This window comes from Coffea arabica, chromosome 9c (assembly GCF_036785885.1).
Source record: "Coffea arabica cultivar ET-39 chromosome 9c, Coffea Arabica ET-39 HiFi, whole genome shotgun sequence".
In the NCBI taxonomy this organism is placed as follows: Eukaryota; Viridiplantae; Streptophyta; class Magnoliopsida; order Gentianales; family Rubiaceae; genus Coffea; species Coffea arabica.
In genome coordinates this window covers 7,060,794-7,082,212 of record NC_092326.1, presented here as the reverse complement: position 1 = coordinate 7,082,212, position 21,419 = coordinate 7,060,794, and the positions used below count along the sequence as shown (strand labels likewise).

Genomic DNA, 21,419 nt, shown 5'->3' with positions numbered 1-21,419 from the left:
GCAACTAATTCTGTTCGAACCAGATTGGACCCCTTACGGTAGAAAACTCTTCTAATGTTGTTAGTTACATTCTCATCAATTTCAAATTTGAGACCTCATGATTAAGGAATACAAACCTTTTCTACTTGCATCAACATTCATCGGTAGATGTTCATAATTTCACAGGGCCATTTACTAGCAAAACAGGCAAATTAGAATTAAGGAGTGACACCACTTGACCCCTCCAAACTTATATCAAATTTATACTTTACACCCTAAAATTTAATTCTGAACTTTAATTAGCTCAACTTTTGACACTCTGCAACCTAAACTCTCAAATTAGTCTCAATTAAGTTCAATGAGCAAAACCCCTCTCGCACTTCAGTTCCATATCAACAATAGCATGTGCTTTCTTTTTGAGGGATTTATAGTCACGATCAATCAGTAACTTGTAGTACTCGTCAATGAGTCCAATAGTCAATTTGAATCGCCCAAGCATTCGTTTAATTTAACCCGGATTCCGGAATCTGTTTCATTTTTCAGAAGTGAGCCGATCAAGTCGCATGTCCAGTCGGCGGCACCATTTGACACGTACAACGTAAATTTGCGAAGAACCTCACGAGTATAACCACCCTGAGGTTTAGGATATGATCTGAGAATATATTCACAAAACGTTATGTTTCATGTATCATAACAGATCTCACTGATAAAGGCACCTGAAGGCTCAGCCGACGAAGGAAGGCAGAACTGTTGAAATCCTACGGAAAGAAAAAGCTGCTAAAAATAAGCTTCTTGAAGGCAATTCCATCTCTCTTTTTCTCTTTGCTACTACTATAATTCTCGTCCCCAATGTTTGAGCATGGACCAATTAGGGCCCATAAGCATTAGAGGAAACACGAGGCAGTTCTCGATGGAAATTGTTACTGCTAATATCAAGGGAAACAAGAAAGGACAAATTCCCAAGTTGAGGAGGTATGGTACCAGGCTACCAGCAAGGTTCAGATTTGAAATATTCAAGACAGTCAATCCGCGGTGCCGAGGGCCGTAGGTGGCTCCTATCCAATCACAAATGGAGGAGGTAACGTACCGATCTTTAGCCAAGATTTCTTGAGGCTCTGAAGCAGTCAGGAAAAACTTAACTTTTCGTTTTTAAACTTTGAGATAAGGACACATTTCGCCTCTAAACTTTTAGGCACATCACATTTAATATATGAATTAATTATTTTGGACCACATTTAGTCAAAAAACGATAAATTATTCATTTTAGATGGAGAAACTGACGTTGCTGTTGATTTTGATTGAGAAATTGTTTTTACTTAATGATCACTTACCAAGCACGTGACTTTCCCCATCCAAATTAAGCAATTTACTGTTTTTGAACTAAATGTGATAAAAAATAATTAATTCATGTACCAAATGTGATACGTCTAAAAGTTTGGGGATAAAATATATCCCTAACTTAAAATTTAGGGACGAAAAGTGAATTTTTCCTAAAGTGATCATGTGATCTCTAAAAGCATGAACCGGTGGTTGATCCCTAGTAATATTACTGTGCTGCTGGCAGGTGCCATCATGGCAAACGAAACTAAGCTAAAAGTTAACAGTTTACTTGGATAGCTTATTATTTGCAAAAAATTATTTGATTACATTATAAACATATTTTAATTATTTTTTTTATTTCGTACACATCACATCAAAAGAAATGCTACAGTGCTTTTTCGAAAAATTTCTCAACTAATCTCCTAGCCAAACACAATGAGTTTTGCCATGGCCATGCTTATTGACCAAATCCATGCCTTTTTTTAATGGTAGCTCGCATGAATTGGTGTCAACCGCAAAATCATAAACACTGAAGACGAGCATGGAAGTCCTCTTAACATGGTAACACACACAAGAAGGTGGGGAACATCAATTAGTGTGGTGGTGTCCAGCTCTGACCAAAAAAAAGTATCACCAATCAATATCATTGTTGATTTTCCAACTTATTAACTATCAAATTATGGCAGACCAGCGTAGGGGTTTAGGAGAGGAGACTAGATAGGAGTCACCGCCCCAACTTAGATTCATCAAAATTTTTTCACCCCTCAAATGTTTGAAAGCATTCAAAAAAATTTTCTTTTTTTTTTTTTAGCTAAAATGTTTGCCTCGGTACAAAATTTTGCAAGGTCTTTTTATTATACTATCTAGTTCATGTGAAATCAAATTTGCCCTCCCAAAGTAAAGGTTCTGCCTCGGCTCTAGGCATCAAATCGAGATAGAGGCTGCTATGACCAACTAGCATAGATGTTCATTATTCCACAGGGTCATTTTCTAGACAAACAGGTAAATTAGAATTAAACACGGCTTTTAAATCTTTTGTTGGTTACTTGGTGATGCGACTGCCAAAAACTGAGTCCGAGCTGGGCTGTAGCGAGCCGAGCTGAACAGACGCGATTGACCTGCGAGAGGAAGCCGAGCTCGTGTACCTACAAAGAAAGATCAAGTACGGGACAGGTGTCCCCGGTATATCTCCGACGATCAAGTCAGTTAGCTTGCGCACGGAGCTATAGTCTAGAATACTTGTGTTTGCGTACCTTGTATTGTCCCTAGGCATGGTTTATATAGGGCAGAGTGGGTTGTAGTTTCCTTGTGGAAGTCAGAATCCCCGTAGGGTTCGGAGTCTTCTTAGGGTTTCGTGCGGCGGCTCCTACAAGTTCGGAGACGGCGGCCCATAAGCCCATCTCAAGGATCGATAGGTAAGGCCGAGCTGGCCTCCATATGCCGAGCTAGCGCCTGCGAGTTGCGAGGTCTCACAGCCGACCTGACGAGCAAGACCTGCCGAGCTGACACGTGGCACGCGCAGGTTCACCCCACTACACTAGCCCCCTTGAGTCTAGAGTCACTGACGAGCCATGTGGGTCTGGACCAAATTTCGAAGCGTCACGTCGGCTTCGTGCGGGACCCACAATCCCACGATCACGTATCTCCTCCGAAAAACTGCCACGTCCGCCGTCGTAACCGTCACTTCAAGGGTCACGTCCTTCATGATGGCGGTTTGTCAGCTCACGCGTCTTCCAAGGTAACTGCCCCCTAGCCATAAATTCGAACTTCTTCCCCGGGACTCTTCGGCTTCCCGCCCAGGGAGCCTATAAATAGGCCCCACCAAACGTCACTCTCAAGCCTTCCTTCTCATTTTCTCTTCTCCTCCAATCTTCTCCAGCTCGCTCCGCATTCAGTGAGGTCGTCCGAGAGTAGGATTACCCTCTAAGCACACCTCAGTTCTTCCCCCTCATTCATCAGTAAGTTCTCCTTTCCTTTTATGTCGTCTTCCTCCACACACTCAGACCTTACCAGCTCAGCACCTAGGCGTAGGATTACCCGACCTGTATTCATAGAAATACCCGACTCCAGTCCTTCTCCTTCCAGCTCGTCTGGGTCTGAATATCTTCCTCCCCCAATCCCAAGCCTTGCTATAGCCATGAACCGACCTGGTCCATCTGCTCAGCCCGAGGCTGGCGCTGCTGACCCAGAGATTCCTCTGGGGGTGGCTCCAGCTCGCGCCAGAGCAGGTCCCGTTAGGGGACCAGACATCGACTTTGGGGAAGTCGAGATTATCCCTCCCCTCCTCGACCAAGGGGATGTGGATGAACTGGTGGGGAGGTACGACATTCTCCCCCAGTTCGAGGCTCGGGCAGCCCAGCCAGGGGAGTACGCTTGCCGACCTCCCCCTGGGTTTGTGGCTATCTACAGAGATCAGCTCGTGGCTGGTTTTCGCCTCCCCATTCCCCAATTTCTTTACGACATCCTAACCTTCTGGGGCATTCGAATTACCCAGGTCGTTCCCAACGCCATTCGGTCCATCCTCGGCTTCTTTATTTTGTGCCGAGCTCTTGAAATCCCCTATTCTCTGGACCTATTTAGGTCTTTCTTTCAGATGAAGGTAAGTGGCCCGGTTCATGGTTGGTTCTACTTCGCTCGCAGGAGCGGAGGGGAACTCCCTACCCGCGAGCTGTTCACTCAGATGCCTTCTTCCATCAAGGGCTGGAAGGCCCAGTTCTTTTTTGTGAGGAATACTGGGTTTCCCCCCCTAACTTGGAGGGAGGATACCCAGGTAACCGATCCAATCCCTTCTCCCCTGCCCGAGGCCGAGCTAGACCGCTTGGTCAGCTCGGAGGCTCAACTGAAAGTGAAGGAATTTAACAATGCCCAGCTCTGGTCGGCGGGGCTAATCCGAGCAGAGGTGAACGACCCTGCCCCCGATCTCCGACCTATCACCCCCGAGGAGCTAACAGCTCGTAATTTTCTCGACCTGCTCCTATCCATGAGCCCCCATCATCCTGACTGACCAAGTGTTTCTGTCCTGCAGTGAAGAGGTTTTCCCAGCTGCTGAACATCGGCGGAATAGGCAGTGCGAGCACGCCAACTCCTGCGCCTTCCACAGCGCCGAGCAGCACGGTGCCTCTACCTCCACCTGTGTCCACTCCCCAAATTGCCGCTCAGTCTTCACTGGGGGGGGGATCAAAGAAGAAAAGAAAGAAGTCCACGGCCAAAAAGGCCAGGACAGAGGCGGCTTCCCCCCAGTCCCAGGAGGAGCCCTCTACGGCCATCGCCTCTCATTATGGGGTGAGCTCCGCCGAGCAGCAGGCTTCGTCACAATCTCCCCCCGCTATGTGGCGCATGAGGAATGTGATTCCCCTGAAGCCCCCTACCGAGCTGGGCTCACACCCGCACCCCCACCATTTTTGCCCGAAGTGGGGGTTGTCGGTGAACGACCGAGCTCAATTCCCTGAAGTGGCGAAGGAGCTCGTCAAAGGCGCGGTACTCCCCCGCGATCACCACTTCATCCAACTTGCCTCCAACGCTGAGCTGTTAGAGCACTTCTACCTCAGCACCACCCAGGTAACTTCTTAACCAGCACTTTCCCTGACATCCTTTCGAGCTTTGCCGACTACTTACCCTGTACCTAATATGCAGCTCAACGTTGCGGGGGCCGAGCTGGCTCAGCGGTATGAGAACATGGGGGTCAACCTGTCCCAGGTTGATGCTGCCAAAGAGAAGTTGTCGAGCCAGCTCGAAGCTGCAGAGTCCGAGCTGGAGACCCTGAAGAAGCAACTTGCAGATGCCAACTCCTCCTGCGAACTGGAAAAGAAGAGAACGGCCGAACTGGCTGCGACCCTGGAGGCAGAGCAGAAAAAATCTGCCGAGCTGGTGGAGGCGGCAAGGGAAGAAGGGCGCCAGCTAGGCGTCAAAGAGTTCAAGAAGTCTGAAGTCTTCATGAACGACCTGGCCCTCCTCAACGGCCCTGTCCTGCAACTCGACTACACGAAGGCCTTGGTGGATGTGGAGTCCCTGAAGTTGCCAGGCTTTGACCTGAGCAAATGGCCTGACTTCAACCCCCAATCTACCAACCAAATTGACAGGCTCGTCACAGGTTACTCCAATGGGCGCGACCTGGCTGCCCTGATTGCCGATCCTAATCTTCCTGCCCTCTCCCCAGAGCCAGAGCAAGAGCAACAAGGGGAGAGCTAAGCTGATAGGACTTAGACTAGCCTTGTAGGATGTTAGGCTAGAGTAGGGTCCGAGCTGGCCAGCTCGGTTTTGTATGGCCCCCTACCTGTACATGCTTTTTGATTTTGAATATATGCGGCCTTTTCCTTTCCCAATACTTATAAAAATTTCTATTTCATTTCAAAGCTTTGAATACATTCATAATTCCCAATGCCGAACTACTAAAATAAAGGCAGACCTGTCCAGCCGACCATTTTCAGCTCGGGCAGGATTCTTAAAGAAAAAGCCTTAAATTCGAGTTGTGCCACGTGCGTGGGACTTCGCTTCCATCCAGACGAGCTAGTTTGCAATAGCCTGCTCGGCCAACATCCTTTACTTCGTACGGGCCTTCCCAGTTCGGGTCTAACTTGCCTGTGCCCACAGCTCGGCTGACTGAATTTCTGCGTACTACCAGGTCCCCTGGTTTAAAAGAAAGATGCCTTACCCTGGCATTGTAGTAGCGTGCAACCTGGCCCTTATACTTTGCCATTCTTATAGCCGCTTCTTCTTTTCGATGCTCGAGCAAGTCTAGATCGAGTCGCATCTCTTCCTCATTGCTTTGGGCCACGAAGTGCTGTACCCTGGCCGAAGGCATCCCAATTTCCGCAGGGATTACTGCTTCCACCCCATATGTTAGGACAAACGGAGTTTCCTGTGTGGCCGTCCGAGGCGTAGTCCGGTAAGCCCATAGTATGGTGGGCAGCTCATCCAGCCAACCCGTCCGGGCTGATTCGATTCTTGTCTTTAAGCCGTGCAGGATGGTCCGGTTCATATTCTCGACCTGCCCATTGGCCTGGGGGTGCCCTACTGAGGTGAAGTGCTGCTGGATACCGAGCTCAATGCACCACTCCTGAAGCGAATGATCTGCGAACTGCCGGCCATTATCCGAAACGAGAACCCTGGGAATGCCAAATCGGCAGACTACGTTCCTCCAGAGGAACTTATGTATCGACCTACAACTGATCGTGCTAAGTGGCTCAGCCTCTATCCACTTGGTGAAGTAATCAATCGCCACCACCAAGTACTCATGGCCACCGGGAGCTCGGGGAAAAGGTCCTAGCAAGTCGATTCCCCACTGGAAGAACGGCCACGGGCTATGAAGAGGGATCATTTCCCGAGTTGGGGTATGATGAACTGGAGCATGTAGCTGACAAGACTTACATCGAGCTACCAGCTCGGTCGAGTCCCTGAAGATGGTGGGCCAATAGTACCCGGCCAGCATTCCCTTCTTGGCCAACACCCTGGAGCCAACGTGATTGCCACAGATGCCCTCATGCAACTCGCGCAAGACATAGCTCCCCTCCTCAGGTGTCATACACCTCAGCCAGGGCTGCAAGTAGGACTTCCTATACAGGACTCCCTGCACAAGCGTGTACCTCTGCGACTTAAGGAGGATTTTGCGGGCCTCTGTCCTGCTCGGGGGGAGTTCCCCCTGCGCCAAGTATCGAACAATGGGGTCCATCCAGGAGCTCACCACCTGGATGACCGCAGTACTGACCTGGTCATATGCCCGATTCCTGACGACCTCCACAACTATCTCCCGACCTAGGGTGCCAACCGAGGTGGAGGCCAGTTTGGACAGGGCATCAGCTCTCTTGTTCAGACTCCGCGGGATCTGCTCTAGCACAAACTGTTCAAACAGGCCCTTCAGCTCATGTGTCTTGGCCACGTATTTTCTCAGCGTCCCCTCTTTGACCTCGTAGCTTCCCCCTACCTGGTTAACTATCAGCTGCGAGTCGCTATAGACTTTCAACGAACTGGCCCCTAACTTCCGAGCCATCTCCATTCCTGCAATTAGAGCTTCGTACTCAGATTCATTATTAGATGCTCTGAAATCAAACCTTAACGCGTAAGGCAGCTCCTCTCCCGTAGGGCTGATTAGGAGAAGCCCTGCTCCGCATCCTTCTTTGCTGGACGCGCCATCCACATACAGCGTCCACGTGGGCTTTGTTTGCTCCGCTGTTTTCCTAGCCTCCCCGTCTTGGGCTGCTGTCCCGACCAGTTCGGCCTTGGCAGTTTCTTCGGGATATGCGACCTCGGCTGCGTCTCCGACCTGTCGGACCTCCGCTGTGTCTACGACCTGCCTGGCCTCTGCAGCCTCTCGGGTCGGTCTGGTCTCCCCAGCTTCTCTGGCCGATCCGCCCTCTGCTACCTGACTGGCCTGGGCGACCTCAGCAGCGTCTCTGGTCCGTGGGACCTCGGCTGCCTCTCTGATCTGTACGGCCTTGGCAGTCTCCGGGGTCTGTATGGCTCTGGCGGCGCGCGCGTCCTCAACCTCCTTATTCGTTCTGGCCTGGTCTGTCTCCCCTCCAGTCGACCCAAAAGAGATGCCATCTGCTATGAAATCTGCTAGTGCTTGAGCTTTGATGGCCGTCCTGGGCTGATATCCCAGGTCATACTCAGACAATTCCACCGCCCATTTTACCATTCGACCTGAAGACTCGGGTTTGGACAAGATCTGCTTCAAGGGCTGGTCCGTTATGACTACCACGGGATGAGATTGGAAATAAGTCCTCAGCTTCCGAGCTGCGTGAACTAGCGCCAAGACATATCGTTCTATCGCCGAGTACCGGGATTCGGCCCCCTGCAGGGCGCGACTGACATAATACACTGGCTTCTGTAACTTGTCCTCCTCTCGCACCAGCACTGCGCTTACAGCCCCCTCTCCCGCAGCTAGGTAGATGAACAGGGTCTCCCCCACCTCAGGAGAGGTCAGAGCTGGCAACCTAGCGAGATGTTCCTTAAGCTCGTCAAACGCCTTCTGGCACTCCGGGTTCCACTCGAACTGCCGACCTCCTTTCAGGGCCTTAAAGAAAGGTGACCCCCGAACTGCCGATTTGGACAAGAACCTGTTCAAGGCAGCCATCCTTCCTGTCAGACGCTGCACCTCTTTAATATTCCGGGGTGGAGCCATATCCATGATGGCCTTAACCTTGTCCGGGTTGGCTCTCACCCCCTCTTTGGAAATCATGTACCCCAGAAATTTTCCCGACCTGACCCCAAAAGTGCACTTCTTTGGGTTTAGTCGCATGCGTGAGTGTCGAAGGATCTCGAAAATCTCCCTCAGGTCGGAGACGAACTGCTCCTGGGTTCGACTTTTCACCAACATATCGTCCACATAAACCTCCAGGTTTCGACCGATCTGATTCCTGAACAACTTGTTTACCAGCCTTTGATAGGTTGCGCCTGCATTTTTTAAACCAAACGGCATGGTGACGTAACAATATGTGCCATCCTCGGTGATAAACGAGGTCTTCTCCTGGTCCTCCTCGTCCAAGGCTATCTGATGGTACCCCTTGAAAGCATCCAAGAAACAGAAGATCTCATAACCTGCCGTTGAGTCCACGAGCTGATCAATCCGGGGAAGTGGGTAACAATCTTTAGGGCAAGCTTTATTCAAATCTGTGAAATCCACACACATCCTCCAGGCTTTCTCCTCCTTTTTGACCAGCACAGGATTAGCCAACCAGGTCGGGTAGTAGACCTCCTTAACGATCCTGGCCTCCAGCAGCTTACCCACCTCGCTTTTGACGACCTCCTTTCGTTCAGGAGCAAAGTTCCTTTTCTTCTGTTTCACGGGTCGGACGCTGGGATCCACCTGTAGCCTATGAACCGCCAGCTCGGTAGGGATTCCTGGTATGTCATCAGCACTCCAAGCGAAGATCTCAGCATATTCCTCCAAGAGAGCTTCAAATGAGCTCTTGACCAGCTCGGCTAGGCCCGTGCCGACCTTCACGGTGTGCTCAGGTCGGCCCTTCTGGACGGGCAGATCGGCTAATCCCTCGTCAGTTTCCAATCTCTCTCCCTTCTCCATGGGCTCCCAGGGCTCCAAGCAAACTGTCTGGGCTACTAACTTCTCTTTACCCTTGAGGGTAGCAATGTAGCATGCCCTGGCCACTTCCGGATCCCCGAGCACCTCAGCCACCCCCTCGGGGGTGGGAAACTTCATGCTGAGGTGCAACGTAGAGCAAACAGCTCGGAGGGCATTCAGTGTGGGCCGTCCCAAAATCATGTTGTATGACGACGGCTCCTTAACCACCGCGAAGTTTACCGGCACAGTTCGGCACTTCGGGGATACCCCGACCGTAACCATGAGGGTGATCATTCCTTCTGGCCTCACGGGAGGGCCTGCGAACCCGATCAATGGAGTCCGAACCGGTACCAGCTGCCTATCCTCCAGCTGCATCTCTTTAAAAGTCTTGTAATACAGCACGTCTATTGCACTCCCATTGTCTATGTATACCTTCTTCACCTTGTAATTGCAGGTGATGACCTCAATTACAATAGCTTCGTGGTTGTTGGAGGCCAAAGGGACTGCGTCCTCTGGTCCGTAGATAATTTCCTCATACATCTTCAGACGCTTGGCCGAGCTCTCCCCCGCGGGGGGAGGCCGATTGTGCCGCCGAGCTGTATGACTATCCCCGCCAGCCGGTCCTCCTGCAATGGTATTAATCACCCCGGCCAGATTCTGCGTTTCCTGTTCAGGAGCTCGGCCATGAGGCCCCTGAGGCCGATCCCGGAGGTAGCCGGGTCGTTCTGACCGGGACCTCCCTCGTTGCTGGTCAGCTCGGTCCTCTCGTATGAACTGCCCGAGGTGACCTCGTTTGATTAGTTTCTCAATGTCCTTCTTGAGATGACGGCAATCCTCCGTGTCGTGCCCCACATCTCGGTGATAGGCGCAGAACAACCCTTGGTCCCGTCTGCTTTTGTCCCCTCCCAAAGGTCGAGGAGGTCGGGAGAGCCCCTCCTGTTCCATGACAGCCAGCACCCGAGCTCGAGGTGCAGTGAGGCTAGTCCAGGGCTTATCTCCTCCACTTGGGCGGCTCCTGGGGAAGCGATCGTAAGTGCTCTTTCTTCCCTGGTTGGGACGAGTCTCCACCTGGTCGGCTCCTCTCCTACGTTTGTCATCCCTCAGCCTTTCTTGCGCGCTCTTAAGGCGATTAGCCTCCTCCGCATTGGCCTTCTCATGAGCTCGGTCCAGCATTTCCCGTACCGACTTGGGAGGTCTCTCCACGAGCTCGGTGTAGAGCTTCTGCTTGCGCAGCCCGTTAATGAAGGCTGCCATAACCACCTTGTCATCACGATCCCTGACCTGAAGGGACTCGTTATTGAAACGCACCATGTATTCGCGTAGGGATTCCTCAGGCCTTTGCTGAATGGTCATCAGATGCGCCGTGCTCTTGGAGAAGGCTCGTGATAAGACAAACTGGGCCGCGAACAGCCGAGCAAGCTGAGCAAAGGACCTAATGGACCTGGGGGGGAGCCCCTGGAACCACTGACGTGCCTTCCCCTCCAGAAACATGGGAAAAGTCTTGCACCTGACTGCATCTGCGGCAGTTTGCAGACGCATTTGGGTCAGGAACGCAAACAAATGATCCTCCGGATCCGAGGTCGCATCGTAAGGCTTCATGTGGGGTATCTTGAACTTCGCGGGCAATGGATAGTTCTCTATATCAGGCACGAAAGGGGACGCGATGTACCTGTCTGCCTCGGCATCCAAGAGCAGGTCCAGCTCGTCCTGCACCTGGAGCTGCTCTTTCCGAGGTGAGGGTTCATCCCTAGAATACCTCCGGACAGGCTCCGGGTGCTCAGTTCGGGAGTGCTTGTGAATGGGCTCCCCCCTGTCGGTGTGCTCACTTGAGGGCTCCCGGCGCACGCGTTTGAGCTGGGGGTTGGGGCTCCCCGCCCTGGACTCGGTTGGGCCTTCCGAGTTCTTCGGCTCCTGGCCCAGGGGCCCTCCTGTCTGCCCCCTAAGATAATCCACAATGGCCTCGAAGGTGGGCAAGTTTCCTGCTACCGCCTGGACCAGTTGCTCCGGTGGAATCCGCGAGAGTCCCGTCCCCTCACCTCCAGGGGTCGGACTCCGGGCAGACTGTTGGGGGCTGCTTCCTCCGTTCCCCTTAGAGCCACCAACATTCCTCTGAGACCTCGTTTTTGGCATGATTCGCAAGAGAAGAAGAACGTGTTCCCACAGACGGCGCCAATTGATGCGACTGCCAAAAACTGAGTCCGAGCTGGGCTGTAGCGAGCCGAGCTGAACAGACGCAATTGACCTGCGAGAGGAAGCCGAGCTCGTGTACCTACAAAGAAAGATCAAGTACGGGACAGGTGTCCCCGGTATATCTCCGACGATCAAGTCAGTTAGCTTGCGCACGGAGCTATAGTCTAGAATACTTGTGTTTGCGTACCTTGTATTGTCCCTAGGCATGGTTTATATAGGGCAGAGTGGGTTGTAGTTTCCTTGTGGAAGTCAGAATCCCCGTAGGGTTCGGAGTCTTCTTAGGGTTTCGTGCGGCGGCTCCTACAAGTTCGGAGACGGCGGCCCATAGGCCCATCTCAAGGATCGATAGGTAAGGCCGAGCTGGCCTCCATATGCCGAGCTAGCGCCTGCGAGTTGCGAGGTCTCACAGCCGACCTGACGAGCAAGACCTGCCGAGCTGACACGTGGCACGCGCAGGTTCACCCCACTACACTTGGTTACCTGAGCATGAAGCCAAGGTTGGTCCAATGTGAATGATAAACCGAATGCCTATCTTTTGTCGCTTAAGTCGTCTCTTATTAACCACTTGCCAGGTCAGGATTGACATTACTTCTGGTAGAATAGTCTTTCGAGACTATAACTTCAATATGTGGACGGGAAATTGATGCAGCTCAACATCTTAAGTCGCTTAAGTCGTCGCTAAAGTCTTCTCTGAAAGTGAGCTGAGGACTTCCGCACTTCCAATTTATTGACTCGTCCGATTTTGATTGATGACATTGCTCCTAACTCTTTGAATATCAAGTCGTTGCAAGCTAGGAAACTATACAATTTTGTGGTTTCTTTTTGTGGTTCTCTGAGATGACAATTAATTTGGAACAAAAAAAATAACAACTATGATAAATTTTATGAAACGAAGAAATAATAAATAAATAAATTCACTTTTTCACCTTTTTTTTTAATCTATTTTCACCTTTTTTTTTTCAGCTTTTCACCTTTTCACGAAGAAATTATATACGTTTTTCGCTGTTGAGAATAGTAAATTTAAAAGGGTGGTATTTTTTCGAGAGCACTTTCTATAGGCCAAACCAATTTTGTTCAACTAATAGAAATGCCCCCCTAGCGGTCAAGAAACCGGCTGCGGCACTATAAAAAGTACTCCGGCAATAAGTTACTGTCCCTAAATTTGTGTTTTTTCTTTTGGATTTCAAGTGTGTTTTTTTCAGCTTGTTTCATGTAAATTTCCTAGGGTTTGTAGTGGACAAGCGATATTGTCAAAGCAATTATCTTCCCACTAAAGCGTATTTTATTCAAATATCAAAATGACTTTCAATCAATTAACTTTATATATGTTCGTTGATTTCTCTAGGATTCATTATGCATTAATTGCTACTTTTCCCTCTCTCTAATTAAGTATTTTGTATTTGAATCTCCCACTCTTCTTCCTATTATTCTCATTTTTCTCTTTTTCACTCGCACTCTAATAGATCTATTATTTTATAATTAAATTTTTGCCTTAATCTTTTCTTGTATCTTTTTAGTTCTATGCATTCTTGCTTTTTTATTCAATTCTAGAACTTTTATTTATTCATTTATTTAGTTTTTGTAAATAGAACTTCATTTAACTCTAATAAATTTCATTTTAAAATAATTATTATTATTATAATGTCATTGTAATTCAACACTTTAGTATAAAATTTTTTTGACATGCAACATGTATTTTTCTACTTATAGTATAAAAAAATTAATAAAGAAATGCATTTTTCCTTTTTTATCATAACTCTAAGCAACTAATGCTATTAAAACTTTACCTTTTTTTTTTTTGCTCTTTTATACTTGTCATGTAAATCTTGACTTTTATCCTTTGTCAAGTATTCATATTTATCATGTAAGACTTGACTTCTATCAAATATTCATATTCTCTAATAATTAGATGAAAGTAAGTTTAAATTACATTACATTATATAGTACATGAACATTGAAGGGAAAGTAAGGCTATTTTTTGGAATTATTTTTCATGTTAAACTATTATTTTCTTTGACTTAAATTACATTGTGTTTGAAAAAAAGAACCTTTTGAGTAAAATTTTAAAAATAGAAAAATATAAGAGCATGTAAAATTAGTATACTAGAAATTATTAAAGCCAAGACCAATTTAGTAAATCATGAAAATAATTGATGAATTAATGTGTGAGAGAGAGAGAGAGAGAGAGAGAGAGAGAGAGAGAGAAATGTGAGTGAAATATGAAAAAACTTTAATTGGAGAGAGAAGAAGAGGAGTAATCTATATATATATATATATATATATATATGAAAGTAATTATTTTAATTAGAATTATTTCTCACTCTTATGTGGCATGCGTAATTGACGAGAATTAACGGGTTATGAGTCATTTGAATTTTACCCATATTGAATATTATATTGTATGTTTAAAAATTATCCCTAATTTTAAAATAACTTTAAAAAATAGTTAATCTTATCTTAATGATATCTAAAATAACTTTAAAAAATAACTAATCTTATCTTAATGCTTTCAATGAAATTATTACATAGAACTATAATAAAACCTTTTTCAAATCACAATTATTAAAATCTTACATATTTCATAAATTACTTTCTTTCACCACCATATCATTGATTAGTTTTTAAATTGTTCATCATTTCTTTCCTTAATTTTGAATTAACTTAGTACAAAAAAGAGAATTAACGATTATACCAACAGATTTACCAATATTGTTGAAAACTAAATATTTATTGATGAACAAAATTGGATTGCTAGATCTTTTCTACTTAATTAAATGTGAATATATAGTTCTAGATTTATGGTCATTATAAAAATTTAAATTATCTAAAAGAATATTTATAAAAAAAATATCTCCCAAGTTTTTGATATGGGATACATTATTTGATATATATTATCATTATAGTGAAAGTATGTAAAGAAATATTTAAAAATTAGTAAATAATTGGACATTTAGAATACATTAACTTTTAAAAGTTAATATGAATGAACATGTAGGATTATTGTTAATTTTTATATTTAAATTATTTATATTTGTATAAATTCACAATAAATAAGAAAAGAGACCGTGCTAAGGCACAGATAAAATTCTAGTTATTTCTTAATAGATCTAAAAAAAATCAAGAAGAATATATGAAATTAATTAGTTGAAGGTAATCTTGGCATTTAAGAAAAATTTGCTCTGGTGAGAACATTATTATTTGGGAAATATTGCTAGCCTAAGTGTGAAATAATTGTGCTAAGATGTCTAAGCATGACCATAGCTCATGTTTGCACCGGCATTGAATTTGACTAGACCAATGGTTTCTTAAACACTAGGAGGATAAAATCGTGCCCATAAATGCCCAATTATTCAAATTTAGATATTAAATATGAAAAGTTACATAAAAGTGCATCAATATCTTTACAGTTATGTTTTTGTAGTTTTATTAAATAGTGAAAATAAGCTACAGTTTTAACTTTTTGTAGTTTTGGAAGTTTTTTTTGCATAAAAGGAACTTTAAAATAATATGCAATCATATCGAGATACAAAAGGAGAATAAAATCCCCAAACAGTCATCTAGCTGCAACTAAAAATGGTAGGGCATAACATCATAATAAAAGATACCCTGTTGTTAGCATCCTATACATTAGCTAAACAATCTACCATGTTAGCATCCTATACATTAGCTAAACAATCTACCATCTGATTTGCTTCACTGCTTATATGCTTTGATCAAGACTTGCTGCCAAAATACGATAAGATACCTACAATCAAATATAACCATAGCACATTGTAAATACCAGTATCATATTGGTTTAAAAGATTAAAAATATTAATAGCATCAACTTCAAATTCCGGTTTGTAGCAATAATGATCTATAGTTATCCTTAGTTCTCCTCTCAATCCCAAAAGTTTAGCTAGAAGATTGGAAGTTATTCCTAATCTTTTACTGATCCGATGGTTCAAAACCCATATCAATTCCTTATAACTCCAGCAACTCCAAGAATGCCTTTTGAAACCCTACCAGTGATAAGTTTTCAAAAGTCATCCTTAGGACGAGTCTCTATACAATCATAACCTCATATTTTTTCCCTAGTTATGGTTTGCTTGGGTTCTAAAAAGGAGTAATCAGAGGTATTCAAAAGAGGAGAGGATTGAGGTTTGCCAACATAAAAAGATTAGATTTGTTTTGATGATTCAATAAGGACCAGCCAGTGAAAGAAATCACAATGCCCCAACGAACTCGAAAAAAGGTGAAGGGTTTTCTGCTTGGTATGTTTTTTTTTTCATTCATTCCTCATAGCTTAAATGATGATCAATACCAATCTCCCAAGACAAGCGTCCATCTAATAAAATCAATAAACAGAATAACCTTTTGAATAACCTTTCAGATTTTATAAGGCTGACAGCCATGAGAAATAAAAACCCAAAAAAGAGACTAAATAAGAAAAAGTTTTGCAAATTCACCAAATTTCACATACAATACATAATTAAAGCTTTCTAAATCTGCAATTGAGTTTCTTAATCTGAGAAGTGACCATGAAAGAAAAGTAAAGCCTGAGTTTAGTCCGATTTACCAGTCCGATATCATCATTCCTGATGATGGAGTGCTTCATTATGCAGTTGCGGATATCAGAGCAGTCATAGCAGAATGGAATAGAGTAGCTCACATAAAGGTCAATCGCAACTTATGTACTGCACTTGGAATTGATTTTTCTATCTTCCAACCAAATAGTGTTTGCTTATTAGTGTATTTCAGGTAATATCTTGATGTATTATTGTGGGTATTCCCTTTGATGCTGATCAATCGAAAGGAAGCTCATTAGAAAAAAGGGATAATAAGTATAGATATGTACATGACCTTGTGAGGTGAATCGTGCACCATTCCAAAAAAAAAAGTATAAAAACCATCCCTTGATTGTATATCTCAATTCCTCATCTTGTAACTAGGAAAAATGGATATGTAGAAACCAAAAAAAAGGGTTCCACTATATACAGTTTATAGACAGCACAAAACCAATAATTTTGAGTGAGGAATTTCTACGAGATCACGAGAGAGTGAAGCAAAAAGACAAAAAGAGAAAGTGGAGTTATACAGTACCCATACTACATGGCCAAATCTAGTTAATATTTTATTTTCTTGACTGTAGCAAACTGAGAAATATTCTCAAGGGAAAAAATTTTCAGAACATAACATAAACTTTATAAATACCAGATCTCTGAGAAACAGAACAACAGACCTGGAAAAGTAAAAATCAGGGTGAAGGATAAAATTGACTCCAAAATTCTGACTGCTATCAGCCAAGACTTGAAAAAATAATAAGGTAGTACTTCCAAAAAATAATTATTGGCTGATTATAATTAGCCAAGAAAAAAACCACCAAAAAAGGCCAAAATCCTAAACTTCCAATTAGCAACTACATATTGTTTATGCTTGATTTCCCCCCTCCCCCCCAAAAAAAAGATAGGCTAATGCATTTCAAACATTAGCAGTCATGTATTAGAAAAGCAATAAGTTAACCACAGTATGTGACATTAAATGTTGGCAAATTCACCTGCTAAACACTCTAATTCCCATCCTACTTAGTAAAATAGAATAAAACATCATCAGAATGAGAAAAGCATCAATTGTGACTACAAAACTATGTACAAGTAGATGGAAAGTAATAAAAACTTTAAGAATTGTATACAACCATCCATAAACCACTCACAATTTGAAGAAATAGAAGCTCATTTAAGTATCTTGTTTAAATCCACAAGAAATTTTTAGCACCATCAACCTGCAAATTACATACAAACAAGCTCAGATTTGGATGGAGTCAACCATAATTAATGCAAACTAAGTACTATATTTCATAGTGAACTAAACTTAATAGAAAAATAATTACTACTATCACCTTTTTGGACGAAAACGTTATGCATTGTTATCATTTTCATATCCAAATAAATACCTTTACCAAACATCCACCTCAATGTAATATAACTCCTTTTCCCTTTACCCAACCCTTATAGCATTATGTAACTCGCTTTTTACATTATCATCAAGTATATTAAAACAGGTCATTAATTGAAGTCATCTCACTTAAGGAATAAACACTTACATTACAGTTCCCTACCCATGTTAAACTTGGCATCAGACCCCATCAATTTGCATAAATGATTATTGTAAGCAATTATTTCATGTTACCAGATACAGGGCATGAATGTACACACGTAACAAAACAAAAAATTGCATTTTTCATGTACAAATGTGAATATGGCATTTTTCCCAAGGACAAATACTCAACCTTACCATAATTTAGTGGAAAACTCATTTTATTCTTGCCTAAAATGTAATAAAAAAAACCTTTGGCAGGTGTTGTAGGTAGGTTATATAGTACATTGCTGGCATAATAAAGCTCTGATAGCTTAACAAAATTGTAAACCCGCTAATAAGTATTCATTAGCTAAAATAAGTCTCACTTTGAAAATACTCCAGAATATTCATGTTTTTGCATAAATGTACCTTGGCTCTGCATTTTCCAGTAATTATTGCAATAGTAAAATGATAAGAAATGTCTTAAAAAGATCCTCTCATCTTATTTAAATAAAAAAAGAAAGGCAATCTGTTCCAATACAAATCTAGATTTGCTCACAATGAACGAGGACCAATTTAACCAATTTATCAAGGCATCGACATAAAAGTATATACGATCCAGAATAATCAATTCAAGAGAATTAACCAACTAATTAAAAACATTGCCTGCAATTCATCAATTTCTTATAATAGAAATAAAAAATTCACCATAATTGCATTCACAAAATAGTCACACCAAGGACAACCTCAAGAAAATATGCGATACCGTATATTAAAGAACAGCATATGGTAGAATTTGTTGATTCACATACCAATTCAAGTTCAATGGCAAATTAGAACATCCAAAATTGTTCAAAATTCAAACCAAATAACAACTTGGGATCCATTTATCTCTAATGGCAGCTTGCTCAACAAAATCAGCTAGCAAGGAGGCAACGACCTATTCTTTCAATTATATTGCAATGACAAATGCAAGAAAATTCAAAATGATTTAGTAATTTATTCAAGAAGGACCCAAAAATGGAAAAACAAGACCCATAACTCAGTACCACAACGTGCCAACAACCAACTACAAAATTCTTAAATTGGCATATACTCATATCTAGAACCGCAGGCACAAGAAAATTTAAATGCACAATCAGATCCTAACTTGAATATGAATATTGACATGACAATGAAAACAACAGCCACGGCATAGTAGCTCTATTATTTTTTTTTAAAGAAGGTAACAATACGATCATTCCTTTCTTAAAACTTCAAATCCATTACCTTAATGAATCCAATCTCCTTAGCATTACTGCAGAAGTATTGTCTGCAGCACATCAGGCCATACTTACTAATAATATCATGGAATTTTCCACACACACGGCTGTCAAAACAAACCAACGTATAACCATAAGCAACAAGTCAAATCATCAAATAGTTGAATCAAAAAAAGCCTCCAGGTATTTAAAAAGGAAAAAGCACCAAACCACTAGGAGGAGAAAATATCCATGTGGTCAGGTACAATTCTTAAAATGCCATAGTGAATAATACCATTATCACTAAAAAATAATACTCACAACAGCTTACTAAACTCCCAAAAATTATCGAGCCATCAATGACACAAGACTTTTTTAGCATGAAAATCACATTGGCCCATCATTAGGACCAATTTAACACCAATTTAACTTGAAAAAAAGATTATATACCAAATGATCTAGTATACAAGGCAGTACACCATAAACCTACAATTTCTTGAAATCCAATCAAGGACTCCAACATCACTGATACAAACACCAGATTGTACTGGTAGAAAACCACAATAAATGGGACTAAGAATGATAAAATGTACGAAAACTCTCACAAAAATCAGTTTAGTTTCATGGAATTAGATTTCACGGAGGATTTTGAGTATTTGAAATCCAGGTTAATCCAAATAAATTGTTTGGTAAAAAATTTAATTGTAGGGGAGAACTTTTGAAATACAAAACAACTTGAAAAATTCTTCTTAGAAATACTTCCGTGAGGTACTTTCTCCAAAACCACCAGGAGGGCCAACAATTTTAAAGACTCATTTGCCTTCCACATACTCCAAAACTAAACAAGAAATATATAGAAGTGGTGAACCAAACTACCCACAAAATAAACCCCACATGATAAACATTCAGACAAAAATCCATAAAGGTAAAGCAAGATGAAGAGGAAGTGCTTTATTTCAGGAACACTGATTTACTTTTTCTATTTTCTTCCTTAAACCGAGAGGGTTCGAGAGGCATGGGAAACAATGTTAAAGAATACAATTTTTTAAGAAAATAACCTTATAGAATCTACCTTCAAAATGAAAAGACAAAACTTACAAAACCGCATGAAGATGGTGGAGGAAATTTCCAAATTATGTACCTGCAACATGACAACATCAATTTTTTTTTTTGCAGAGCAAACTGTAATTTTGTATTGATTTAACTTCATTCCTCAGTGTACCCAACCAACAAAAAAAAGCCCAATTTCTTGAAAGTGAAAAAAAACGTGCTTTTATTTTCGGAAAAATAATGATGCCATCGAGGGGGGAAAATGATCAAGGTTCAGGCTCAGATGTATCATCTTAGGTTAGGCAAAGAGAAAGTGACACCGCCATGGCTGCAACGCCGGTTGCAATGTGATGGATCATCTTCTCTTCCTTCCCATCATATATGCCATCTGGGTTGCCCAGCCAAGATACGGGTCAGATTTGGCTCAATCTACTGACCCATTTGCTCTGATAGGTAAAGAATCATCACAGCCTTCAGACAAGCAGGCTTCTCGAGAAGATGAGCAGAATCAATAGTAGTAGTAGTAATGCTGCTATTTATGAAAGGTCTGGTTCAAAAACTTTAAGGGGGGTTTCTGTGATTAGTCATAAGCAGAAAACTACATTTGAAGGGCTGTTAGTTTCTGATGGTCGATGATGAAAAAAAGAAATCATAGGCTAAATATCAGAGAGGGGCAACCACCCTTGAAGAAATCCCCAGTCTCTCTGACAGCCTCATTCTTCAGAGAGCCGAAATCTTAAGGCACCGTTTGGATCGAAGCAAAAGGAAAGGAAAGGACTTCTAGAGTTCCCATCTCCCTCACAACTTGATCCTCAAGTCGACAGCACTGGCTTTTATCCTTAACTTGATCAACATCACAACATCATAAAAGGGAAAAATTAGACAATTAATCTGGTAAATAATAGAAGGGAAAAAATAGGCTAATAAAGATGCTTTGGAAAAAAGAAGTAAGAAGAGTTTTTGAAGCAAAAAAATTCCAGCCAACTTTTTGATTTTGTTGTCATCTATCAGAAAAAAATTGAAGAGAGAAAATGCTTCTGAAATTGAAGAGAGAGAAAAAGTGCAGCTTTCTTTGTGAGGATGAGGGAAAAAACGAGAAAAAAGAGAAAGGAATGTTGGAGAGAGGGAGTCGGATGGTTAATGAAATGAGTAGAGAAAAGGAACCCGCTACCGTCACTAAAAAGTTGGGAGCAGGTAACCTTCTCCCATCAATCACATCTGCATTTGTTTGTTTGAAAAAGAGGAGAAAAAAAAAACCACACACACACACAGACGGACGAACACACTCCAGCCAATAACTATTGGCCACATCAGCAAAACAACCATCGCTTTTGAGCCATGGCATTCGCTCTTTTATACATATGTTAAAAAATTGGAACAGCATACGCGGAAGTGGAACCAAGACTGGAACCTTGGCTGAAGGTTCTAAACTGGGCTCTTAAACTGTTGGAACTGGTGATCACAATTGGGTTTGAACCGTCTATTGAAGAAACAAACCAACGTCAACTCTGAGTCATTTCGGCCCAGCCCATCTTCCATTTCTATTTCCATTTTTGTAATTAGAT

The 21,419-nt window shown here is 42.9% G+C and overlaps 1 protein-coding gene and 1 long non-coding RNA gene across 3 annotated transcripts; both read right to left on the bottom strand.

Annotated features, from left to right (window-relative positions):
* Nucleotides 1-5,740: 5,740 nt before the first annotated feature.
* LOC140014094 (uncharacterized) lies at nt 5,741-11,713 on the bottom strand. Its single transcript, XM_072064489.1, has one exon. It carries the CDS (start codon nt 11,711-11,713, stop codon nt 5,741-5,743), a length of 5,973 nt encoding a protein of 1,990 aa, XP_071920590.1.
* A 3,274-nt stretch (nt 11,714-14,987) lies between these two features.
* On the bottom strand, nt 14,988-21,116 carry LOC140014002 (uncharacterized). 2 transcript variants are annotated; one of them, XR_011820853.1, is made up of 4 exons: nt 19,903-21,116; nt 18,833-18,932; nt 16,065-17,267; nt 14,988-15,251 (listed from the first exon to the last, which is right to left on the bottom strand). It is a non-coding gene; the product is annotated as an uncharacterized lncRNA (long non-coding RNA). The 2 variants fall into 2 exon arrangements; XR_011820852.1 differs by lacking the exon at nt 14,988-15,251 and having other exon boundaries at nt 15,648-17,267; nt 19,903-21,107.
* Between the last annotated feature and the right edge of the window lie 303 nt (nt 21,117-21,419).